Source organism: Stylophora pistillata, chromosome 7 (assembly GCF_964205215.1).
Source record: "Stylophora pistillata chromosome 7, jaStyPist1.2, whole genome shotgun sequence".
In the NCBI taxonomy this organism is placed as follows: domain Eukaryota; kingdom Metazoa; phylum Cnidaria; class Anthozoa; order Scleractinia; family Pocilloporidae; genus Stylophora; species Stylophora pistillata.
The window spans coordinates 15,151,391-15,173,695 of NC_142525.1; the positions used below are offsets into that span (position 1 = coordinate 15,151,391).

The window sequence follows — 22,305 nt, forward strand, 5'->3', positions numbered from 1 at the left end:
CATATTTCGAGTGAGTTTTATTGAAAGCACCGCATGTAGCTTCTTTATCATCTTCGTAGTTCAATGCCATACATTTTTTAATATTTTTTAGTTATAGGTTCAGTTCAATCATTTCATTTCAGCTTCGAGTCACTGGGGAAAAAGGCAAACTTCGTTACATCAGTTTACTTAGTTTCAGTATCGGGTCCATAGTGCGGAAACAAATGGGAGCTTCATTTTTCCCTTGAATTAATTTTACCAAACATTCACTGCATAACATTGTTCAGCACACTTTGGACAAAGATAATTATTTCTTCTAAAAATTTGCAGTCATTTATATCCCTAATGCAAAGCTATGGGTTACACCTATTACAGTCTTGTATACAAAATTGTTCGCCTTTCCAAAACTAAACCTTAACGAAATATGTAAGCTATACTTTTTCTCGCTTCGCTTGTTTTTAGAGTTGCTTAATCAGCAAAGAATTGAAGTTTACGAGAAATAACGAAAGGAAATAGAAGATGATCTCAGAGGAGTTGCAATATCCATTCCTACATCCTTCCTTGCATGTATGGGAATTCACTTGCTTATACGGCAGGATCGTCAACGTTAACGTACAGTTGATCGTCGTATCTTTTTAAGTTGATCAGCTCCTGTAAAAAAAAGGAGGAGAAAAGAGCGGGGGAAAACATGATGAAAAAGTTCAACTATGATGCACATAAGTTGTGCTAAACTTTGTTAAGCTTTCGATGGTGCCTTAATGTTTTTATTCTGCCTTCTTTGCCTTCCTTCTATGAAGAACGTGGGCACTGTGCTATGGTGTCGTGTTAGTCCGTAAACCTTCCCCCAAACCCCTCGCCGTTTTCAAAGTGGCAGACTATCGTGAGACACTCGTAACATCTCTTGTGACTCGTCCTACTGGTTCAGTTCCGACACTGGCCATCGTTGAACGAATCTGATCGGGTTTCTTCGGATTAATATTTCTGGTGCGTGGGAAATGAACGTCTCCTACCCCTAACCTTGCGGGAGACGGGGCGTATGGTTTATTCGTCCTTATCGAGAAGACTACAATATCTGTCTATTTCTTAATATTACAGAAAGGAAACACATTCTCCTCAGTTATTTTAAGACCCTGAGTGTTGGTCCGGCCGGGGCTTAAACCCTCGACCTCCCGCACAACAGTCCAGCGGTCTACCAATTGAGCTAACCAGGAGGCGGTTCCCGGATAATGACTATAATAATGGCGCACAAAGCACACTGGTTGAACGTGGCGCTTTGATGATTTTTTTTTCAAATTAATAACGGAAAGAGCAATTTCAATTGAGTGTCAAAAACCCAAAACCAAAATAATCCCAACTTTCATTGAAAACAAAATTGAACATCATCATTAACCACTGAGGACTCAAAGTAAAATAAGGTAACCTGCTTGAAGCGCGAGAAAACCCGAGTGATCCAGTTAGGACTGGTTCTAGTTTTGCACTTGATCGACTAAGAGGGTGACGCAAGCTTTCTAAACCAATCACAGAACGAAGACAAGCAAAACCAATGCAACCCAGGGTCACTCTCGATACTCAATTGAAAAAAACTGCTTTAAAGGTGAAGTATATTGAAACCCTAAACTAAGTTTCAAATCCTTCATGGTGACACCGTTATCAAGTAATTGTGACAGTGGTAGATTCAACAATCAAGCTTTTAAAAGGAAAGTAGAAAAAAGAGAGTCTCTGCAAAATCTTAAATTCTACCTTGTCCTGGTTTTCCATTTCTTTCAGTTTGTTCCTCAAATTCTCGAAAGATGGTCTCAGGTTAGGGTCGTCTTTCCAACAGCTTGTCATTACGTCATACCTAAAAGACAAACAAGTCATGAATATCTTAATATGTCATTGGTCACTTCCCACCTGCGTGGGTGTCCTTCGAAATAAAAATTTGCTCGTGCGCTAGTTTTACGACAGTCCTAGTAAATTGTAGATCAGATGAAAGCTTAATAAATGCAGTTTACGAAGGAAAATTTGGGCGAGGTTTTTTCTCTAAGAAAGCGTCAGGACTCGATAAGACGTGAAACGACTGAAGATTCTTCTAATGAATTTATCTAGTTTCCAGTGCTGCAGCACGAGCAAATCACTGCAGTGTCTCATTCACGAGGCATCAATCAAGAAAATTGTGTCAGAATTTTTCGATGTTTAGATTGGTTGTTTAGATATCGGCAGTTGGTTGTCTAGGTATCGGCAGTTGGTTGTCTAGATATCGGCAGTTGGTTGTCTAGATATCGGCATCTAAGGTTGAAGTAGCTAAAAGATATGGGTGGCGTGCTGCGTAAATGGACGCCAAGGGAAAAACATCTTAAATATCAAAAATTCTCAATATCATTTCGTTGGCATTATTCCTGGAATGTTTTGGCGAAATTTGACGAAAATTAGTCGAATCTAATAAACCTAATAAATTCGCTCAAAGTCGATGTATTCCCCCAAAGATCAAATGCTAAATTTTAACTCATAAAGGTTTGTAAACAGCTCGTGCCACATCAGAACATTATCTCGCCTCCTCAAACCGCAAGCCAATGGAACAACAGGACCTCCTGGCGTCAATGACGATGAATTAAAATTTTTCCCGGGAAAAGTATCGCATTGCAAACCCGTTTTTTTTTTTTTTTTTTTTTTATCTCAATCGCTCAGTGGAACGTTGAGGAGGACGACATGATAATGGGCAAAGTTGCCAAAGGCAGAGGAAAACCCTCCGACGGCTAAAATGGAAAAATCGGATAATGTGTTGAGAAGCGAGACAACAAATCGACAGACAGCTTTTAAAAATGACGATTCTAGGTGATTGTAAATGTTTTTGTATCAAGGCTGGTACTTGCATGAATAAAAAGAAACTCGTTTTAATCTTTATCTTTGACAAATTTTGGTCTAAAGGCGACCTCTTTGTTGGAGATCTGGACGCCAGCGTGGAGTGGAGAGTACCAGTGGCTTTCACCAAGGATTTTTTCTTTTCTTGACAGAATGGTACGTACCCTTGTTTTCTTCTTTGAGTCTGTTTTTCTTTTTACCCAAGGACTTTTTATTTCTCCATGAGCAAAGATTTTTCCAAAAGCAAAGGGCTTTCACGCGCGAATTTTGTTTAGTGAGTGATTTGAATAAAATATGCAAAGAACGTGAAAAGGAGAACTTGCTGCGAAAATTCTCCCAGTGGATTCACCCAGTACGAGATTATGGCATCTTCCTGATTTATCAACTTTTATTTGAAAATAATTTTTTTCGAAAGAACTAGGAAGCTTTTGTAGATTTTAATTTTATTTTCGGAAACGTTACGTAAAATACTTGACTTAAATTTATTCAAGTAAAAGAAAAAACGACTTTAACCTGTCATAGGTGGCCTACGCTAGAGAGTTGCTGTCGAAGAAATTGTTTGTTTCTCTATCTAACGACAATTTAAGGAAAATGTAGATGATGACAAAAAAATTTTTCAGTTTTAAAATTTCATCGTTTTGAAATGAAAGATGAAAAGTACCGAACCACAGAGATCATTAAACGCGAGATAAAGTAGTCCTTTTTTCATTTCCATTGAGTGGGTTCGTTCAACATTGAGTGGGTTCATCCAACATTGACTGGGTTGGTTCAACATTGACTGGGTTGGTTCAACATTGAATGGGTTGGTTCAACATTGAGTGGGTTGGTCCAACATTGAGTGGGTTGGTTCAACAGGTAAAAATGGTGTAATCTTAAGGCTTACATGCAACTCGAGCAAAATCTATCAAAAGCACGAGAAATACTACTGTGCGAGGAAATAAATCATGCAAATCATGCAGAGATAAAAAAAAGACAATTACAACAACAACAACAACAACAAGACTATATAATCATACAACTTATCATCCACATGTTGTGGTTTAGCCATTCTGTATCCCTCTTGAAGTAAGTTTACAATTTCTCTTGCATCTATCCGCGGATACGGTGAACCACCTAAAAGAGAGTTTCTAGGCTGACATACTCTGAAACGAAAGCCTCCACATATGCAAAAATATTTTCACACAACTCTATCATTTTTGTATCGTCGTTCAGTTTTTTTTTCCCGCCAAGTCCAGCGACTGTAGCAATCTGAAGAACCTTGACAATTTTGATACAAGCGACCAAAACCAAATTCCCCAGAGAGAGGCGACTTACCAATCGTGAAAATCTCATAGAGGAGAACTCCGTAGCTCCATCTCTAGAAGGAAAGAGATGAGTTTAAAAGAAATTAGCTTTCTTGCCTGCAAAAAAAAAAAAAGGAATTTGAACATCTTCGGGAGGGAGGGGTGCGTTGATATTGGAAAGGGCTACAGGAAACAGATCACATGAGTTAATCCTTAGTCATTACCCATAATACAATGCGAAAATGACTGTAAACATTCCTTATCGTTTTGAATTGACCTCACATCAACAAAATACAAACGACAATAAAACAGAACTTACCTAATAACCTTTCCCAAACCTGAAAACATTTTGTAAAAAATCTATCTATTAATTAAGGGCTTAAAATAGTGTTCATGTCATCCTTGTACTCACACATCACTCTTTGTAGTAAATTTTCCATAGAGCAACGCCTCAATTGCAGTCCATTTCACAGGAAGGCGCCCCTGAAAAAGAAGCAAAAAGTCAAGTTGAGGAAGTCCTTGGAAAGCACAAATGCTTCTAATTACAAGAACAATGTAACGAGAGGTTCTGAAATGGGTTTATTGAGCCTGTTTACTTTCAACAGTCAGTAAGGCTCACCAGCGGACTCACCAGTCGTGAAGCATCCTCAGCCAGGTAGACTAAGGCATGCATCAAAGTAAGTCTTTCTTAAATTATTCGTACCCACCCTCGTTTTTTTTTCGTAAATGTCTTCCTCTTGAACTTTTCTGGCCATACCAAAGCTTGTTAATTTGCATGTCTCTCCTTCTCCAACTAACACATTACGAGCTGCAAGATCTCGATGAATAACCTTTAACAAAAAGATAAAAGGTTACCTTTGACAAACAACATCTAACAAATTGAGGGAATTCAAAGTAACTCCCCCCGACAGGGAATGATATCTTAACAAGTTAACAAAACTGAACTGTGCTCTGTTCATTTGTAAAGCATGCAGGAAGCGGCTAACGCACGGAACTGAGAAGTATAAGAGAAAGACGAGATGTAGTCGAGTATTTCTTCCTCTTTCTTGAGTGTTGTAACCGCTTCCTATGTACTTTAGAACAGAACAAAGTACAGTCAAGGTTTCTTTTTGTTAATAAAAAGAAAAACAATTTCAAAGAAACAGGGGGAAGCGAGCGTGCATCTGTTCTCTCATAAAGCACGGTACAACTAGCCAATCAGATTCCCTGTTAGAACATTTCAAATAATTTGATTGGTTGAATAACTCTGAAGCTATCATGTCAAACCATGAAAGTTTACAAACCATCAAAGCTCACAAACTGAAATAAGCCTTATTCAACACTTCAAGTTGTATCACTATAACTACGGGATGAACGATCAAACCTGCAAGTTTTTAACGTGAGAACAGACTGAAGAATACTGTGGTTTTTAACTCAATGAGTCGGAGAGCAAGCTCTAAACTCTTTATTAGACGGGCAGACGTAATTTCTAAGGCTTTCTTCACTGTGATGACCGGAGATCGCACTAATAAGCCGCTATTGAACTTGCTTGCGTCGGATCAGAGCGCGACCGCAGTCGCTCTGACTCCATAATTTGTACGAATATTTGTCAGTTATGCTGGTTTGTATATATTTTTTGTCATTCATTTTCTGGTTTTTATTGTTTTTGAACTCGAAACTATTTATACTAAACAAGTGTTACCTCAGTTTGCGTTTTATTACCATTTTAAAGTGTGAAAAACCTCAAAAACTCGGACATTCCACTTCGTTTTTTTATTGGTGCGTTTCGTTTCAGCTCACATTACTGAAAATGTCGTCAACACGCGACTTTGCTAATGGGACTGGCGGGCCGCGCTAGTACCAGGTCACTCAAGGCGCATGTTATTTCGCGCGGCCTCTATCTTTTTTGCTGTTGTTGTATAAGGTGCGGAGCTAAAAAAAGCTTCCCTAGCTCTCTTAAAGTTGTGTGTTTGCAAACAAGGTTTTCATTAAAATCTTGTACCTTCCGGAATGTCAGATCACCGCTACCTGTCATAAAATGAAAAAAGGTTTGCAAACAGACGCAGTTAAAGGAATTTTCGAGGCCTTTTTACCTCTTCATCTTGTACAACAACAACAACAACAACAAAGATCGAGGCCGCACGAAACAACATGCCCCTTGAGCGACCTGGTAATGGCTCCGCCAATCTCAGCATTCATTCTAAATATAACCTCAGTATTACTAAAGTCGCGTATTTCTGCGCTTGGCATATCTACAAACCCTTCTGTGCTACTTACGAACTCGGTGTTTTCATCGGTGGGTTGTTCCGAAATTTCACTTACTATCTCCGTGTAATCTGTGCTGTTGCCTACAGATTGTTATGTTGAAGCCAATAGCCCATTTTTCTATTCGGTTCCCAGGTCATGCACGACTTGTCAAAAAAAAAAAAAAAAAAGGAAAAGAAAAGAAAACTAGAGAGAAGTCCGCGAGGTGGGCATTTTTTTTAAAATTGTTTGATGACGTGACACTGTAACTCCATGCATACATCTCTACTCTGATAAAGCACGCTAGCTCAGCTAATAAGAACGCGTGCTATATAGAAACTTTAAGATAAGTAACAATTATTCCACGAGCGCGCGTTGAATATGAGCTCTATTCATCTCATATCCAACAAGAACGAGTGGAATAATTGTTTTATTGAAAACGTTGAATTAAATTATTAGATTTTATTAAATTTTTAGCTCCCTTTTAATTTTAAGCTGAAGCGTACGCTTACCACATTTGTAGATTATGGTATATTGGCTCATATTCCATAATGGCTAAACCAATAAAAAGTCTTGAATTGCATTATCCAATTATCCAGTTTTTAATAATGAGCCATAGAGCCTAGGAGTCTATATAACAGTGAAGTATATTGAGTGATAACCGTTGCCTAACTCTACAAAGAAGACGATGAGTGTTCAGAAATGATTATATCACTTACTGGTATTGATGACAAATAGGACATTCCGTCTGCGATTTGCCAGGCAAACTTCATCAGCTGCTCTGATGTCAAATTTGTTTGTGGTTTGATATCCGGGTCTTTGAAGAAAGTATCATTTAATCCACGGCTCTTTCTTAGGTAATTCAAGAGATATCCATAAGGAACAGATTCAATCAACACTAATAAAGGCCCTAAGGCAAGAAAAAATATGATTCGAATTATCGAGAAGAAACGATGCACATAACGATTTAAAATAAAGTATCTACAAATAAACACTAGAATCGGCGCTGGTACAATTCAGCCCTGTAACGGAAGAAAACCTTCAAAATCTGGTAAACAGGTTGAGGGAGTGGTGCGGAAAGTTTAGATATCAAGTGTCACTCTACGTAGGAGAGCTGTCATCGATAGAGAGATTTAGCACCACGTTTACGTGAAACAGCAAACGTCAGCTTGCCCTTTTCACGTTTCACGTTATAACTTGCTGCTTTAGCTTAGCGTGAGCTCGCGTCATGGTGGTTTGAAGGAGCCCTTGTATGAGTAATAGGGAATAACTTTGGTGCCCTTTTTCTGGCAACCAACTTCTACGCTGTGAGAGAAAAAGTGAAGAATATCTTACGTACACGAAAAACAGGTTACTTTCATGTCGAAACGGCAAAGCGTACCCGGCAACGTAAAAAAGTGGCGAGAAAAACAAGGTCATGTGGTTACTCTTGCCTTCACGTTTCACGTGAACGCGTCGCTAAATCTCTCCATTATATAACCTTCGACGTGTACTGAGGTGAACGCATTAGCACCCTTGTTATGACATGGCACACTAAGCGTGTCCCATATTTGTAAATATGTGCATAGTAAATAAGCAAAACAAGGACAGGGCAAATTGGCCAGAAAAAATAGTTTTTAAGGCTGATATTTCGAGCGTTAGCCCTCATCACAGCGAAGAGCTCACGAAGGGGTTAACCGTATTGAACTCAATAAGAAACAAAAACTTTATGGAATTCATAAGAGCTCTGACAATTAAAGCAAGCAAAGTAAACAAGCACCTTACAGACTTCGTTAAAAACTGGGTACGGACTAAACTTAGGGATTTATTGTTTGCAATAAAGAGCTATGACAGATTTCATTTCTTGTGAATTTTTCAAGGCGATAGGATTTACCTATCGTCCAAACGTACCTCGCGTAATAAAATTGTGAACTCTGAGTTGGATGGTATGAACAGTTACTTTTTCATTTCTATAGTTACATAAACGCAAAATATTCAGCAGTCTTTGGAAAATCATGGAATACAGTCTGTGTCGCAAAGTTCTAAACATTATATTGAAAAGGAAAAATTTGAAAACGACAGAACCAGTCCATAAAAAATTTTACTAAGTCGTGTTATCTGACATGCCACCCAGAAGCCGCCATATAATTTCACTCCCTGCCTATTGTTTGGTGTTTCACTTTGCCATGTCCACTTAAAAGGCATTTTTCCGTCGAGGGTCACTTATATCTAGTCTTATTTTAAATTTGTCGTTGGAAACTTAGTATTAGAAATTAAGAGTGCGTAAAAAAGGTATACTTTTTTCTATGTACCAGATTTGGTGACGCATCCCAGAAGTTTGACGACACAAGGATGAGGTTTGAGTTGTTTCATCAACTCAAGCTCAGATAGCAAATTCTTCTTCTCTGATTCAGAAGCATCGCCTACCAGAAATTCGAAGAATAATTACATTTCATATACTAAACTAGTGCATAGAAATTTACACTTGAAGCACGAGATCAAGAGACAGCCTGTAACCAGCGGTTCTACCACCACCAGGAAGACCTCTGTTGAGCCTGCGAGCTGACTCTTGTGTTAAGGTTTAGATGCCTCTTTTCAAGGCACAGCCACTGTCATATTACACAATGGGCAGCCGTCTGTTGAGCCTGCGAGCAGACTCTTGTGTTAAGGTTTAGGTGCCTCTTTTCAAGGTAGGTACTTGGTGAAATCCTTCATACATGCATCAATACAGAAGAACATATGGGAATACATGATCAGTTGCATTCATTAACATACATTAAGGATTACACCAAGTACTTACCCTTTTCAAGGCACAGCCACTGTCATATTAAACAATGGGCAGCCGTCTATTGAGCCTGCGAGCTGACTCTTGTGTTAAGGTTTAGGTGCCTCTTTTCAATGCACAGCCACTGTCATATTACACAGTGGGCAGCCGTCTGTTGAGCCTTCGAGCAGACTCTTGTGTTTAGGTTTAGGTGTCTCTTTTCAAGGCACAGCCACTGTCATATTACACAATGGGCAGCCGTTTAGAAAAAGTGTTTGAAACCCCCGTAAGAGAGCACTTCGTCCTCTCTCGCATGAGACCCATCTCCACAAAGTTCTGTAACAATTTTTATGCAATAGAGATTGCCTTCATAGTATAAATATTGTACAAACAAATGTAACATAAGCATAAATAAAATATTGCATAGATCTCTCGTTGAAAAATTTCTTTCATCGTGCAAAGAGTAATAATACATTCTAAAAACAGTGACAGTCAAAACTGCCTTAATAATACTGATCATGATAAAAACAATAATGACGTTAAAATAACACTAATAATCAAACGATGGCACCTTAAAATGTGCCAACAAACCACATATTTCAATTAATCGATACCTTTCAACATTTTAACCGCAACTTGTATTGTATTAGGATTTCCGTACAGTCCTGTGAGTGTTGCTATAGCAACTTGCCCAAAAGCACTTTTACCTACGACCTTCTCTATAACTACATTCTCTCCGGGAATCTCCCAGCCACGTGTGGAGGGATTAAGAGAAGCGTACTCGCTCTTTATTTCGGGACGGTGTAAACTGTTCACCAATAGGGTTTCTGAGCTGTCTTGTGATCGAGTCCTCTGATCCAATGCTGTAGATGGGCTTGGTGGGTGATCAATCATTTCAAGAGCAGTCTTGTAAGCAAAAACGGATTTAAAAAATCATAGCCACAATCTACTTTATTTGAAAATGATTTCAAACAAAAAATTTTTTGAAAATTGAATTTATCAAATTTTAAAAATTGAAAAATAGATAAAAGCATATTCATATCCTATAAGTTGGGTCGAATAAATTATTTCCTGCGGTCTGGAAGACTTACAGTGTAGTTGAAAACTTTACAAGTACAGCTTAACCTTAAGAATGCATAAAATTTAATTTCAAAGCTTATGTAAGACTTACATTCATAGGAAATCCTTTTTCTTCGGTTATTGGTCCATATATCCTGGATGGGTACATTAGAGTCACAGTTCTCATCTTATCACAACCATTTGACATGCATTTAAGGATATTTTCTACGTCGTGTCCATTGACGCAACACGCTTCGCATATTTTTCGCTACTCTGACTTTAGACGGGAATACCTAGACAACCAATCAGAATATCGAAGAGCCTGACACACTATTTTTGATTGACGCAAAACCGCCTCCCGATTAGCTCAATCGATAGAGCGCTGGACTGTTGTGCGGGAGGTCGAGGGTTCGAGCCCCGGCCGGACCAACACTCAAGGTCTTAAAATAATTGAGAACAATAAGCCGCCTTTCTATGACATCAAGAATTATAGCATAACCAAAGTAAAGCGCGCGCTCTGATTGGTCAATTTAGCGTCCCCCATTTGCCCATGGGTGTACGCTGCTGACGTGAGCAAATGCAAAGACTATTTTTCCGCGCGCGCTTGTTTTTTCTGGTCACGTAAGATTTGTTAAATAAAAGGGAACTCTTTAGCTACAATGTATCAATGTTATGTTATAAAACAAATGGTTAGATATTCTGGTCTTCTCGGATAGGGACGAATAAATGGAGGTCCCGTCTCCTGTGGGGTTAGGGGTAGGAGACGTTAATTTCCCACGCACGAGATTACTGTGTGATTGATGTCCTCCCCTGGGCTGGGATGGGTGGGTTTACTGGGCCCGCAGTAATTGGCGCAAGCTGTTGCGGTGTCCCTGCCTGTCGAGGAAGCTAATAAACTAAACATACCTTGTGAATGAGACTGTGCAGCCATTTTTCTCGTGCTGCGGGATCCGATACCCGATAAATTCAACAGAAGGATCGGTCGTTTCACGCTGTACCGGCTCCTGGCACTTCCTAAATGAAAAAATCACCTAAATTGTATTTGTATCGTAAACTACATTTATTAAGCTTTGTTTTGATGTATAGTTTGTTAAGGTTTTCTTCAAACTAGCGCGCGTACGAATTTTTTCCCGAATGATACTCGCGAAGGTAGGAAAAAAACCTAAGGCAGTTGTGGACAGTATATTCACGTTAGTCAGTGAAAATCCCCAGTGTTACTCTAAATTTTTGCCTCTAAATACCTTATGGGCTTTCGCATTCTTTTAACAGTTGCTTAAGAAAGAAAAGCTGCCGACAGCCAATGACTAAGCTGCCATACGTTGAGGATACTTTGTTTGCGCAGGTCTAATAAATCTGCCGCACTCATCTAGATTACTGCCTGTTGAAAATGGTTTTAGGATAAGTGTGACCATCATATTCTTAAGGACTGCTTATGAAATTGGATAAGTATTCCTTGGCATTAAGTGGTTCCCTAGCCATGTCTTTCAGAAGAATGCACTTGAAGAGCAAACGGTACAATCATACCTTTTTGCAATTCAAAATCGATTGAGAGAATAAGCCATAAAGTGTCAGGAATAAAAAGAGAGGCACTTATGCTCCCTTAAAACCTCACCTTTGTCTTGTTTTTATCCCTGAATTATGAGAAACAAAAGACAAACCAAAAGAAAAATAAATCATTGTAAAATGGAGGGGAAAAGGAAAAAAGCCAAGCAAAAGAAACAAAAACAACAAGAAAAGCAAAAAGGAAGAAAAACGGCAAAACAACAAGAAAAGACAAAGGCAAGTAGTCTCTTGAGAGAGTTAGTTGTAAAAACTAAAGATATTATCGGTATTTAAAGGTAAGCTGTTAAAAAAGTTGGTTATTTTAAACATACAAGGCCTTGCATGGCGGAAAACGATTTCTGCTGAGATTGAAAAGGTAAGGAAAGGTATCTCTCAAAACCCCAGAGCTGATTTAAGGTTACTGTCAAGAAAACTGGTCAAAATTTTCAAAATGTAGCTTTTGTGCTCTTTAGTTAAAGCAAGTTAGATTTGTCGAAAAAAATTATTAAATCTCAAATTGACGCGAGATACGAGATACGAGAAAGAATGTTTTACGGGAACCTGTACAGTAGAGTGATGACGTCTGCCGCGGGCTCTCGTCCGGGATCTCGATAAGAACATTTTGTTTACATCGCATCTTGCACTGCACACCCAAAGGGAATTTCTGCACTGCACAATAAAAAGGAATTTCCACCACATTTTGCAAAACTTTGAGAAATAGGAGTCTTCATTAAACGGCCAAAAAGAGAATAGCCAAAAATACATCCAAGTTAAGTTTTTCTTTTTCGCTTGCTTGCTTTGCCCACTTTTCCGTTTGCTTTTTCCGACGAGTTTTGGATTTCGTGTAATTCGCGTTCTCAGTTTCGCGAAATGACCTTTCCCGCAAATTTTAAAGGAGTTCTTTGTCGCGAGACTTGACAGGGGGGTCGATGTTGCATCTCATTGGTCGGTGGCATGACCGCATTGACACGCGCATAAATGAGGTACGAGAACTGTGAGTTTTTTACAAGACTGAAAACTCTAAGTTGGTCTTTATGCGAGTTACCTCAACTTAAACGAATAAGTAGAGTATGTAGATTTGGTATTTGAGGCTTTAACGAAATTTGAAATATTCCTCTCGTAACGTCCCGGTGCCTGAAAAGATCCCAATATTTCTTATTGTCCAACTTCAAAATAGGTTTTCTCAGGAACCAATGGGAAAATCGTAAAAACCTGACACCTTCTGAATATTTTTATAGAAACTGCGCGGTATAAATTTAAATTTAATAATAATAATAATAATTATAGGTTTATGGTGATAGACATTTTTCTATGATTTCTTTTAAAGTAATGCACGTAGGACGATCTTTCCGGAAGGCACCCTATTTTGTTGGCATTAATCTTAACTAAGTCTACAAAATTTCCGTTAAATGCACAACACTCACCGTCACTGCTCCCTTTTGAACCCTTTCTTCTCTTATGTACAAACCAAGCTACGATGCCAGCAGCAACAACCAAAGCCAAAGCTGATCCCAACACTGCACCAACAATAATCCATTCGGTTTCTTCAAATGAAATGTGAATTATTTGGAAGTAATCGTTATTACTATGCTATCTGCTTTCTCTCTACGAACTAAATTTCAAAGCCGGAAGACCCTCCTTAGATAGGAACAACATATGATTCACCTGAAAATACGAGGCAGAACCCTGATAAAAAAGCGATAGCCAATTAAAAGGTGACGCCTTCGCTACATCACAGACTAGAGGTATTGGATTAAATCAAACTGTGGAACGAAAAATAACTATACCAGCTATCACAGGACAGTGATATTTGAGAGATATCTATATTTTAGAATTAAACAGAGAGAAAAAAAAATACACGTTATAATTAATTGGTGTTTCCTTTGATCTATCAGTTTACAGACTCACGGCTGACATCATACAAATTGTTTTCTCCACCTGGTCTGGCACGATGCATCGAGCACTTTGTAATCCTTATCTCATCTCATAGCATAATTTGTAATCACACTGTGTCTAATTTGATAATATATACACGAACATGTACCTTTTCCGCTTTCAGGTTCTGCCGTCCAGGGAGGGTTTGTAGATGCTTAAAATAAACAAAAAGTGTTCCTTCGTTATTCATTTTAATCAATTAAGGAAGCCATTAAGGAATTAAGGAAGAGGTCATTGGAAGTGTTACTCGGACTTTACAGGGTACATGCACCTGACGCGCTCTCTTGACATCCATGACAAGTGCAAGTAACGTATTGCTATTTACCAATAGCAAGTTTCTTTGAAACAACTGGTACCTATAGGATCCCATTTTCTATGTTTAAACGAAGTCTACATTCTGAGACACGATTATCAAACTCTGTAAAACCATCCTGCTCTCCTTCTCTTTTCGTCCGCTGGAAAAGGCCGGTTCACGTGTTTAAAGCAAAACACTAAGTTCAAGGAGGAAATTACGAATGTTCTTGCTGCAAACTTTCTAGCTGGAACAGACGACTTCATTCTGTTCCTCAACAAGAAACAAGAAATTTATAATGAACCAGCTGTTAATTGAGGGAACTACAGAGGTTTCTTAATGTTTTCCATGTATCTTTAAGATATCCATATTTGTACACTGGAGAGTGGAACAATTACAAGGCCACCATATATTTGCTGGTTAAAGATATGATATCTTAATTACATGAAGAATAAACTAGCACGCAAAACCCCTTCAAAACCTCGTGGAAATGTGTTAATGAAAAAAATTCGTTTATTTGTTAAGCAAACAAACAAAAGTACTGAAACAAAAAAGAATTATTTGAGAGATAAACAGTGTAAAAACTGATAAAAACACGTAGTTCAAATGGATCTGATGATAGCAAAATTCACAAACATACTCTGAGTGAGAATGTAGATGTCACATGTCTTGCTAATACAGCGCTAACATTCAATTCTTCCGAAGTTCCATTCAGGGCTGCACCGCAAAATATTGCAATAAATCTCTTTCTTTAGTTAGAGGTTGAACCTCAGTGTTGGATCAACAATTAAACTCACATTTTGTCAGAAAAGTATGGTGAAAACTTACATCAATTTAATACGCGGCTCAAGAAATATGATCCTTCAGTTGCTGCACAAGTACTTCAAAACAACGGTTGACAGATAAACGCATCTGGATGGTGTTGTTTTGCAATAGGGCAAACGTAACTGAACCCTTCTATAGATCCTCTGAAGCGTCATTTATATGCTCAGATGCACTTTGATATTTGAATCCCGTAGTAAGGTCATTCGCATCATGCGTCTCTACAAAAGCGATTTAGTCAGAATGAGTGGTTGAACGGATCGTCTCAGGTCGATGCAGTGTAATTTGGAAAAATGATTTTACTACTCAGAAAAGTAGGTATATGCAATTCACTCTCGCTGGTGCCAATCTAAGGGCGATCAGTCGAACTTTGTGGTGTTATTTGGTGTTCGGAGCCGGTTGAAGTAACCAGCCTTCTAACTTTGTATATAGTAGCACAAGGCGCGGTACAAAGAAAATCGCCAAAATAGTCTTAAAACGGCCGTAAGCGACAAGGCGGCTACGGAATAAAAGTAAGGAGACTTAAAAATGTTATATTCCTTGCGTCATTATCCTCTTCCTTTTTTCATTTTTGTTAATAGTTTCCTTTTTTACGGGCACACGCTTACACTTAAAATTTCATCTTATTAAATATATTAGATATTTCCGTGAATGACCTTTAGACCCCAAAATCATACACACGACGCTTTAGCTGCCTGTGGTTTGCGCTATTTGGCATACAACCTACTCAAAACCAAAGGAGGATTAGTCAGGTATCCCAGAATTCCACGCTTCAAACTATATTATCAATTCGCTGTAGTCACGTAATCACTCAGTCGAGATGGAGGTAGTTGAGATCAACAGCGGAGTGCTCTCGTGTTCGCCACTAATTTATGTCAACTGCTTGGATTTGGATAGTTAGACTTATATCAAACTTTCCAATTTGGCTTGTTGTCCGAGACTTCCAGGCTTTTCAATGTGATATTCTTTCAATTTACCCAAACAGCTAGAGGATGAATGCGAAGATCGAAGACGTTCAGTGATTATAATCTTCGACTTCGATTGCGTCGAAAATCGGTCACTTGCCGCTTCGGATATTCGACCATATGACGAATATGAAGGAGATAACAACATCCCAGAAATGCCCTGGCTAGACTTACGAGTCTCAAATTGTAATATTGCAGTTGCTACCCGACGAAGGGAAAAATCGCCGTGAAAAGCCAGTCTTCTGAAGAAGTGGCAAGCGACTCGAGTTACTAAAAGAAATAAAGAAAACACTCCATCACAAGATACTGACCTTAATTCACGAGCAAACCTTTACACAGATGTACTAAAAGGGGCATTTAATACAGGTAGCAAAGGCTATTGATCCATCAAACGCGGGCCGGGTGATACACCAGTTGAGGAAAGACGTCAAAATTTTGGCGCCAATTTAAGCAATTTTGAACGGCTACCTATTCCTACTAAATTTGGGGACTTAAGGGGACCTTCGCTAAAATTAAAAAGTTCCATTATTCAGGCACCACCAGGCGGAATAATATGCTTAAGTACCCACCAATAATAGCCCAACAGGCGAATATCGATCAAGCGTTAAAGTAAAGCGCATAAACAAAGCCACTCAGTCGTGCATACCACTCATAACAAATGTGATTTTTTTTCCATTTAGAGAAGAGCAAGTTCAAGTACTAAAGTCAACTCAGCTGTTACAAGAATACATAAAACCGTTCAAATCACCTTCCGTGCTCCTGAATAAGGACAAACAGCCGTTTAAAATTCAGTCGACTTTCTAGCGCGTGCACTCGAATTCGATGCAATGTGACACCTCATCGATAATAACACGCAAGGGCTAATGGGATACCCGAGTAATCCTCTTTTCTCAAAACCTAAATGGTATTGCTCGATATTGAGAAGGAAGTCTTTAATTAAGGCAAGAATGAAGATAATTTAACGCTTACCGTTAACGACTACACTAATTACATCAATCCAATTCCTTAGATCAGTGATCACTGTGCATGTGAATTCGCTTCCATTAGCAGCTGCGGTATTGTAGATTATCAAGGTGGCAGGATCACTACGACTGATGTTAAATTGTCCTTGAAAGCCTTGAAATAAGGTGACATTTCCAAACGAATCTTTAGTCCCGATTACATCATAGCTATCTCTTTTCCAAAACACACGATGAAGTGTTTCACCTGATAAGGTGAACTCCCATTCCAAAAGTGACTCAGGAGATCCACCATCTAATTCTTTGACTGTTTTTCGAACTGAGTTGTCTGTATTATTAAGTGGGCCACGTTGTGGAGAGGGAAGAGTCCATTTAATGGTTGCATCTACAGCAGAAAGACAGTGAACAGTTTACGGTGGGGTAAACTAGTTTGAGCAACTAGTGGCGGTGTATCATGCAGCAGTTGAACACATGCAAGCAGTTAATGGCTAACAGGTGCAAGCTAAATGATAGATATTTCAGCAATATTTTGGAAATGATAAACTCTGAAAATAGATTTTAAACTAGAATTTATTATAATCATACTTGTAAAATAAACAACTAGAGTGAGCCTTTGCTCTGATCATGCACGCAGCTAAATATCTAAATGAATTCCCTAAGTATTACAGTGTCTATGACACGAAACTTATTCTGCGTATTTATTTAGCTCATCATATGCTTTATGGAATGATAATGACACAAATGAAATTTCAAGAACGTTTCGTTAACTTTATACCGTTGTAATACAATGCTCCCTTTTCGTGTTGAGGTTTTCATGCAATCCAGTTTTCTCGTCATTTTTGTTTTTAATTAACTGGGTATGGGTGCAGATGCAAAAAAACAAACAAACAAAAAGGCAAGAAAAAGCAACGGGTAAGACAGATCATTCGCGTTTTTCTCTCATCTCAGGACGACTCTGGCTGATGTAAACGAGTTCGGCTCACTTCTAGAAAGCAATGACTTTATGCATCATCAAGCGACAGTTGACTGGCACTCTATCCCTCTATAGAGAGGCACATTCACAGTTTTCCGCTGCAGGAAACTGAACATCAAATTAATGCTGTCATTGCTCTATAGCTAGTTTGATGATCGTCCCGGACTTTTTCTGAGACCAAGTCAATCGCGATTGGTGTCAGACCAATCGACCAATGGGCTTTCTTTGCTCATGCCACGTAACTCCACATGAAAGATATTCTGATTGTTCGTACCTCATCATCATTCTTTTTGTGACCTCATTATCATTTAAAATTCAAAACTAGTTGCACTGCTGTCCATCGAGTATTTTGCGTCTTTTTTAGAAAATTACGCTTTTTCGAGAAAAAGTCTCTGCGATCTCTAATTAACATTAGAAATTCGAGTGCTTTCGCTTCATTATAGATCAAATCAAAAGAAATTTCCGAACCATTTTGGGTCTTCTTAAAAACCATACTTTTTCTGTGCTAGTGTCTACTTCTCGGACGTCATCGAGCCCATTAGTTTCCCTACCTATTCTTCATCTTATGAAAAGTCTCTGCGATCTCTAATTAACATTAGAAATTCGAGTGCTTTCGCTTCATTATAGATCAAATCAAAAGAAATTTCCGAACCATTTTGGGTCTTCTTAAAAACCATACTTTTTCTGTGCTAGTGTCTACTTCTCTGACGTCATCGAGCCCAATAGTTTCCCTACCTATTCTTCATCTTATGAAAAAAATCACGCTCTTTTACGCTATCATCAACGTTTAAGCTTATCTGGAAACCACTTCTTTGCAACGTAATCGACACTCAAAATCACGAACTTTCGATCACTAATCGCTGGACGCCCAAATGTTATCGTAGATATTAGTCTTATCAGTTGTTTTAAAATTGGTGCTCTTTTAACGTCATTGTTCTCCAGTTCAACCATGAAGGGTCTACTCAACTATTACAATACTACATTATAAGAGATTACAGAGACGCAAGCTAAAGCATACATTTTGGTTTCGCCTTATTGACATTCACTGCTAAGCCACCTGATCAGGAGTTCGACGAAAAGGTTTTTGAAGTTTAGGTACAAAAGCCATCACATGTCCTTGACAACAGCAGGCCGAGGTAACATTTTTTAAATCCATGCAATCTAATTATTTCCGAAACAATAAGTATGAAAAAATCACACCTTCTTTGTGGCGCACACTGTCTTGCTTTCGGGTTAGGGTGTTTTCAATTAAAATATTTTGCGGAATTAAATTGCAAAAGTGGGTTGTCAAGGTCATTCAATTGTTATATTTCAACGTGACCTGTGAATTAGAGCGGAATTAAACGTGATTCGATTCGAGAACCAATGTATGTATTGTTCTTGAATGGCTGTGGTTAAGGTTTGACGGAGATGGACTTTATCAGTGGATCGATAAAGCAATTAAAAAGACCACTAAAGGTTCTAGAACAAACAAGATAAGACATCTCGTCGTCTATCATTTCACTCGATATCAATTAATCTTTGAATACGGGAGGATTTATACGGTGGCCCAAAAGTGTCACGGCAATTTAAATTTGGCCACGGCAATTTCAATTTCAATTTACTCACGGCAATTTCAGTTTGCTCACAGCAGTTTCAATTTATTGTTATGTTGTAGTGTTTCCGTAACATGTTGAGAATTTCCTGAGACTCATAACCCTTAAAAAACAAGGATTCTAAAGTCACTCTTAGGTTTACCGCCATCTTAAACCGCTATGCGTTTTACGCGCAAGTTCTACTGGGATTTTTCAGTAATTCCGCTGACATGTGGTCATATTAAAATTGAAACTGCCGTGAGCAGATTGAAATTGCCGTGAGTAAATTGAAACTGCCGTGAGCAAATTGAAATTGCCGTGAGTAAATTGAAATTAAAATTGCCGTGGCCAAATTGAAATTTGCCATGGCCAATTTGAAATTGCCGTGGCCAAATTGAAATTGCCGTGGCCAAGTTGAAATTGCCGTGGCCAAATTGAAATTGCCGTGGCCAAATTGAAATTGCCGCGGCCAAATTGAAATTGCCGTGACACTTCTGGGCCACCGTAGATTTAAGATAACGAAAGGCATTTTCACAGGACAGTTTGTCACCCTTTTGCGTTATTCAGGTATAATACTCATTCAAGGCGTCACCTTTCGCCATTTTTCCGTTGTAACTGTTTGAATGAGACTATCCTGGATGTAAACCGGACACAATTTCGTGCAGACAAGTCTTACCTGCTGTAGCAATGATAACAAAAGCGGCCAGAAATTATTAAAGGATCAACAGGACCTGACACGTGACTGAAACTACTGCTTTTTGTCAAGACTACGATACCGAAAGACTGCTTTGATAAAAAGGTTATAATTTTGTGTCACGAAATCATGTTTATGGGATTGTCACTCTCTAAAAAAGCTCATTGCTGGCGCTATGTAGTCACGTGCATGCTATTTATAAAATTATGAAATAAAATATAAAAAGTTCCTACTTGGTTGCAATTCTTAATTATTTGAATTAGGCTTCCCAAAGGGAGCCCAAGGTTAAAAATGGCCTTCCTTATTTTTTTCTGCGTTCAGTCACAAATTACCGACTGGGCCCTAAAAAGTATGCGTCCCTTCTTATTGTCTCTGCGGCACATGATTAGAGAGCACGCACGTGGTCAAAAAAATGTTGGATTTATATCAAGCATTGTCATTAAAAGGAAGGACGAATACTAGGATTTGTTCTCCGTTCTAACCACCTACAAAATGCAAACACCGTCTTTGAGCTTTTATCAACGGCAACTTTCTGGCGTTTACAGCTAGACCTGCCAGGAAAGAAGCTCAACTTCACGCCGGCACATATGCGGTGTACTGTTGTGTACTAAACTGCAGTATTCCAGTAGTAAGACTTTTTTCTGTGGTCTGATATTTCACCGCATTAAGTTGTGAAAGAAATGTCAGACTGACGAATACGTGCCAGTGACGTAAGGCTCAATGGACGCTTTATGTGAAACCAAAAAGATTCCTTTAGTCTGTCACAATACAATTACTAACCCGAACAAACCCAAAGCTTCAATAGAAACTTTCTTAAAGGGAAATTTAGTGTTTAACAATATAATCCTGAGACATTCATTAAACCAATTTGTGTAGATCATGACGTTAATTGAATAGAACCAAGTAAAACCACATGGTGCTCGTACATGGTTTTCACTCAATATGAATTTATGTTTAGCTGGAAGAGGACTGGATGATCGCATGACCTGACGCGTTTTCACAGAAATGATTGTCACCCTTCAGCGTTGCAGTTATAATACTCATTCAGAGCATTAACTTCCGCCATTTCTACGTGGTTATTGCTTGAAGGATCCTCTCCTGGACACAAAACGGACACAAATTCGTGCAAACAAGTCTTACCTGCTGTAGGAATGATAACAAAGGCTGCTAGAAAATGTTGAAGGATCAACAGGACCTTATACATGACTGAGAGTTCGCTTTATGCCAAGACTACGAAACCGAAAGACTGATTCCACCCAACACTTACATGTGTAATTTTGTGTCACGAAATCATATTTATGGTATGTCACCCTCTATTATAAAAGGTCATTGCTGGCACCATGCAGTCACGTGTGCACATAATTGATTACGGAGTCCGACTCAATCGACTAAATTAATTTCTACCTAACTTAAAGGAAAAAATAATCTCATCCCATGTAAAATCATTGTACGGAAAGGAAAATAATAATATGTTTTATCGGCGCTGAGTTGTAGCGTTAACAAAAGTGGAATAGTTTAATTAATTATTTGAATTATTCTATACTGCATCGCACTTTTTTAGCTGAACCTTGTTCTGCAGTCTGGTATTGTTTCACCGTACCAAAGAAATATTGATGGCTGATTTTATATTTCCTTCAAACATAAGCAAACAAATGAATAGATAACGGAAAAATTCGAAAGAAAACAGCAACAAAGACAGGATTTTCTTGTGAAGAGATCTGTACATTAAGTGGAGTGGATATTAATGTCCACGTAATAAAGAATGAGTTACAAGGAGTTTTGTTTTTTAAGGAGAGCATACCGTTTCGAAGACCCTTCTAATAGATTTTAGAGGCCTTTGATACCTCAGGCCAAATATTCTGTTTGCCCGTTAACTGGATTTTGAAATGGCTGCTCTTTTCTTGTAAATGTTTCTGTGACGTAGGGTTCAATGGACGTCTTATGAGAAAGCCACAAGATCCGTTAGTCTATCAGAATGAATGATGAACATGATCCCAAACGAATTGAAAGCTTCCCTAGAAACGTTCATTAAATGAGAATATGATTGCTTTGTTTTCAAGATGAAATTTCCTCAGTAGTATCTCATTTCACCACCTAGGTGCTGCTTTGCAGTAAATGGTTTGAACCCGTGGGTAACATGTGAAGGTGTAGTCTGATCGTCCGGGTGAGTGTAGTCCTGAGAAGGACTGTTGTCGATGGTAGTGACTGACGTTTCGACAACCTGTGCGGAAGTCTTCAGGGGAGGAGGGGAGACTGGTGGCTACAAGGTCACATCTCAGACATGCTTTTTATGTACGGTATGGTTACTGTAGTCGTAGGAATTGCGGTGTCGTGTGTTTCGGTAGTGGTAGTGGGTCGGTGACTGTTTCGTGGGATGAAGTCGTCGCTGTGGTTGTTCTTTGAAAAAACACGGTGAAGGTG

At 38.7% G+C, this 22,305-nt stretch overlaps 1 protein-coding gene across 5 annotated transcripts; it reads right to left on the bottom strand.

The window, feature by feature from the left end:
• LOC111336471 (uncharacterized) lies at positions 1–21,178 on the bottom strand. 5 transcript variants are annotated; one of them, XM_088727788.1, is made up of 17 exons: positions 21,025–21,178; positions 16,654–17,028; positions 13,715–13,759; positions 13,095–13,214; positions 12,232–12,339; positions 11,741–11,759; positions 11,035–11,142; positions 10,241–10,283; positions 9,684–9,975; positions 8,618–8,728; positions 7,046–7,236; positions 4,811–4,933; positions 4,516–4,586; positions 4,135–4,175; positions 3,837–3,933; positions 1,720–1,819; positions 1–630 (listed from the first exon to the last, which is right to left on the bottom strand). In XM_088727788.1, the coding sequence occupies exons 1-17, from the start codon at positions 21,086–21,088 to the stop codon at positions 565–567; spliced, it is 1,974 nt and encodes a 657-aa protein (XP_088583914.1). In that variant the 5' UTR covers positions 21,089–21,178; the 3' UTR covers positions 1–564. The 5 variants fall into 5 exon arrangements, 4 of the variants coding, with proteins under 4 accessions (XP_088583914.1, XP_088583915.1, XP_088583916.1 ...); XM_088727789.1 differs by lacking the exon at positions 12,232–12,339; XR_015989603.1 differs by lacking the exon at positions 1–630 and having other exon boundaries at positions 4,135–4,177.
• Between the last annotated feature and the right edge of the window lie 1,127 nt (positions 21,179–22,305).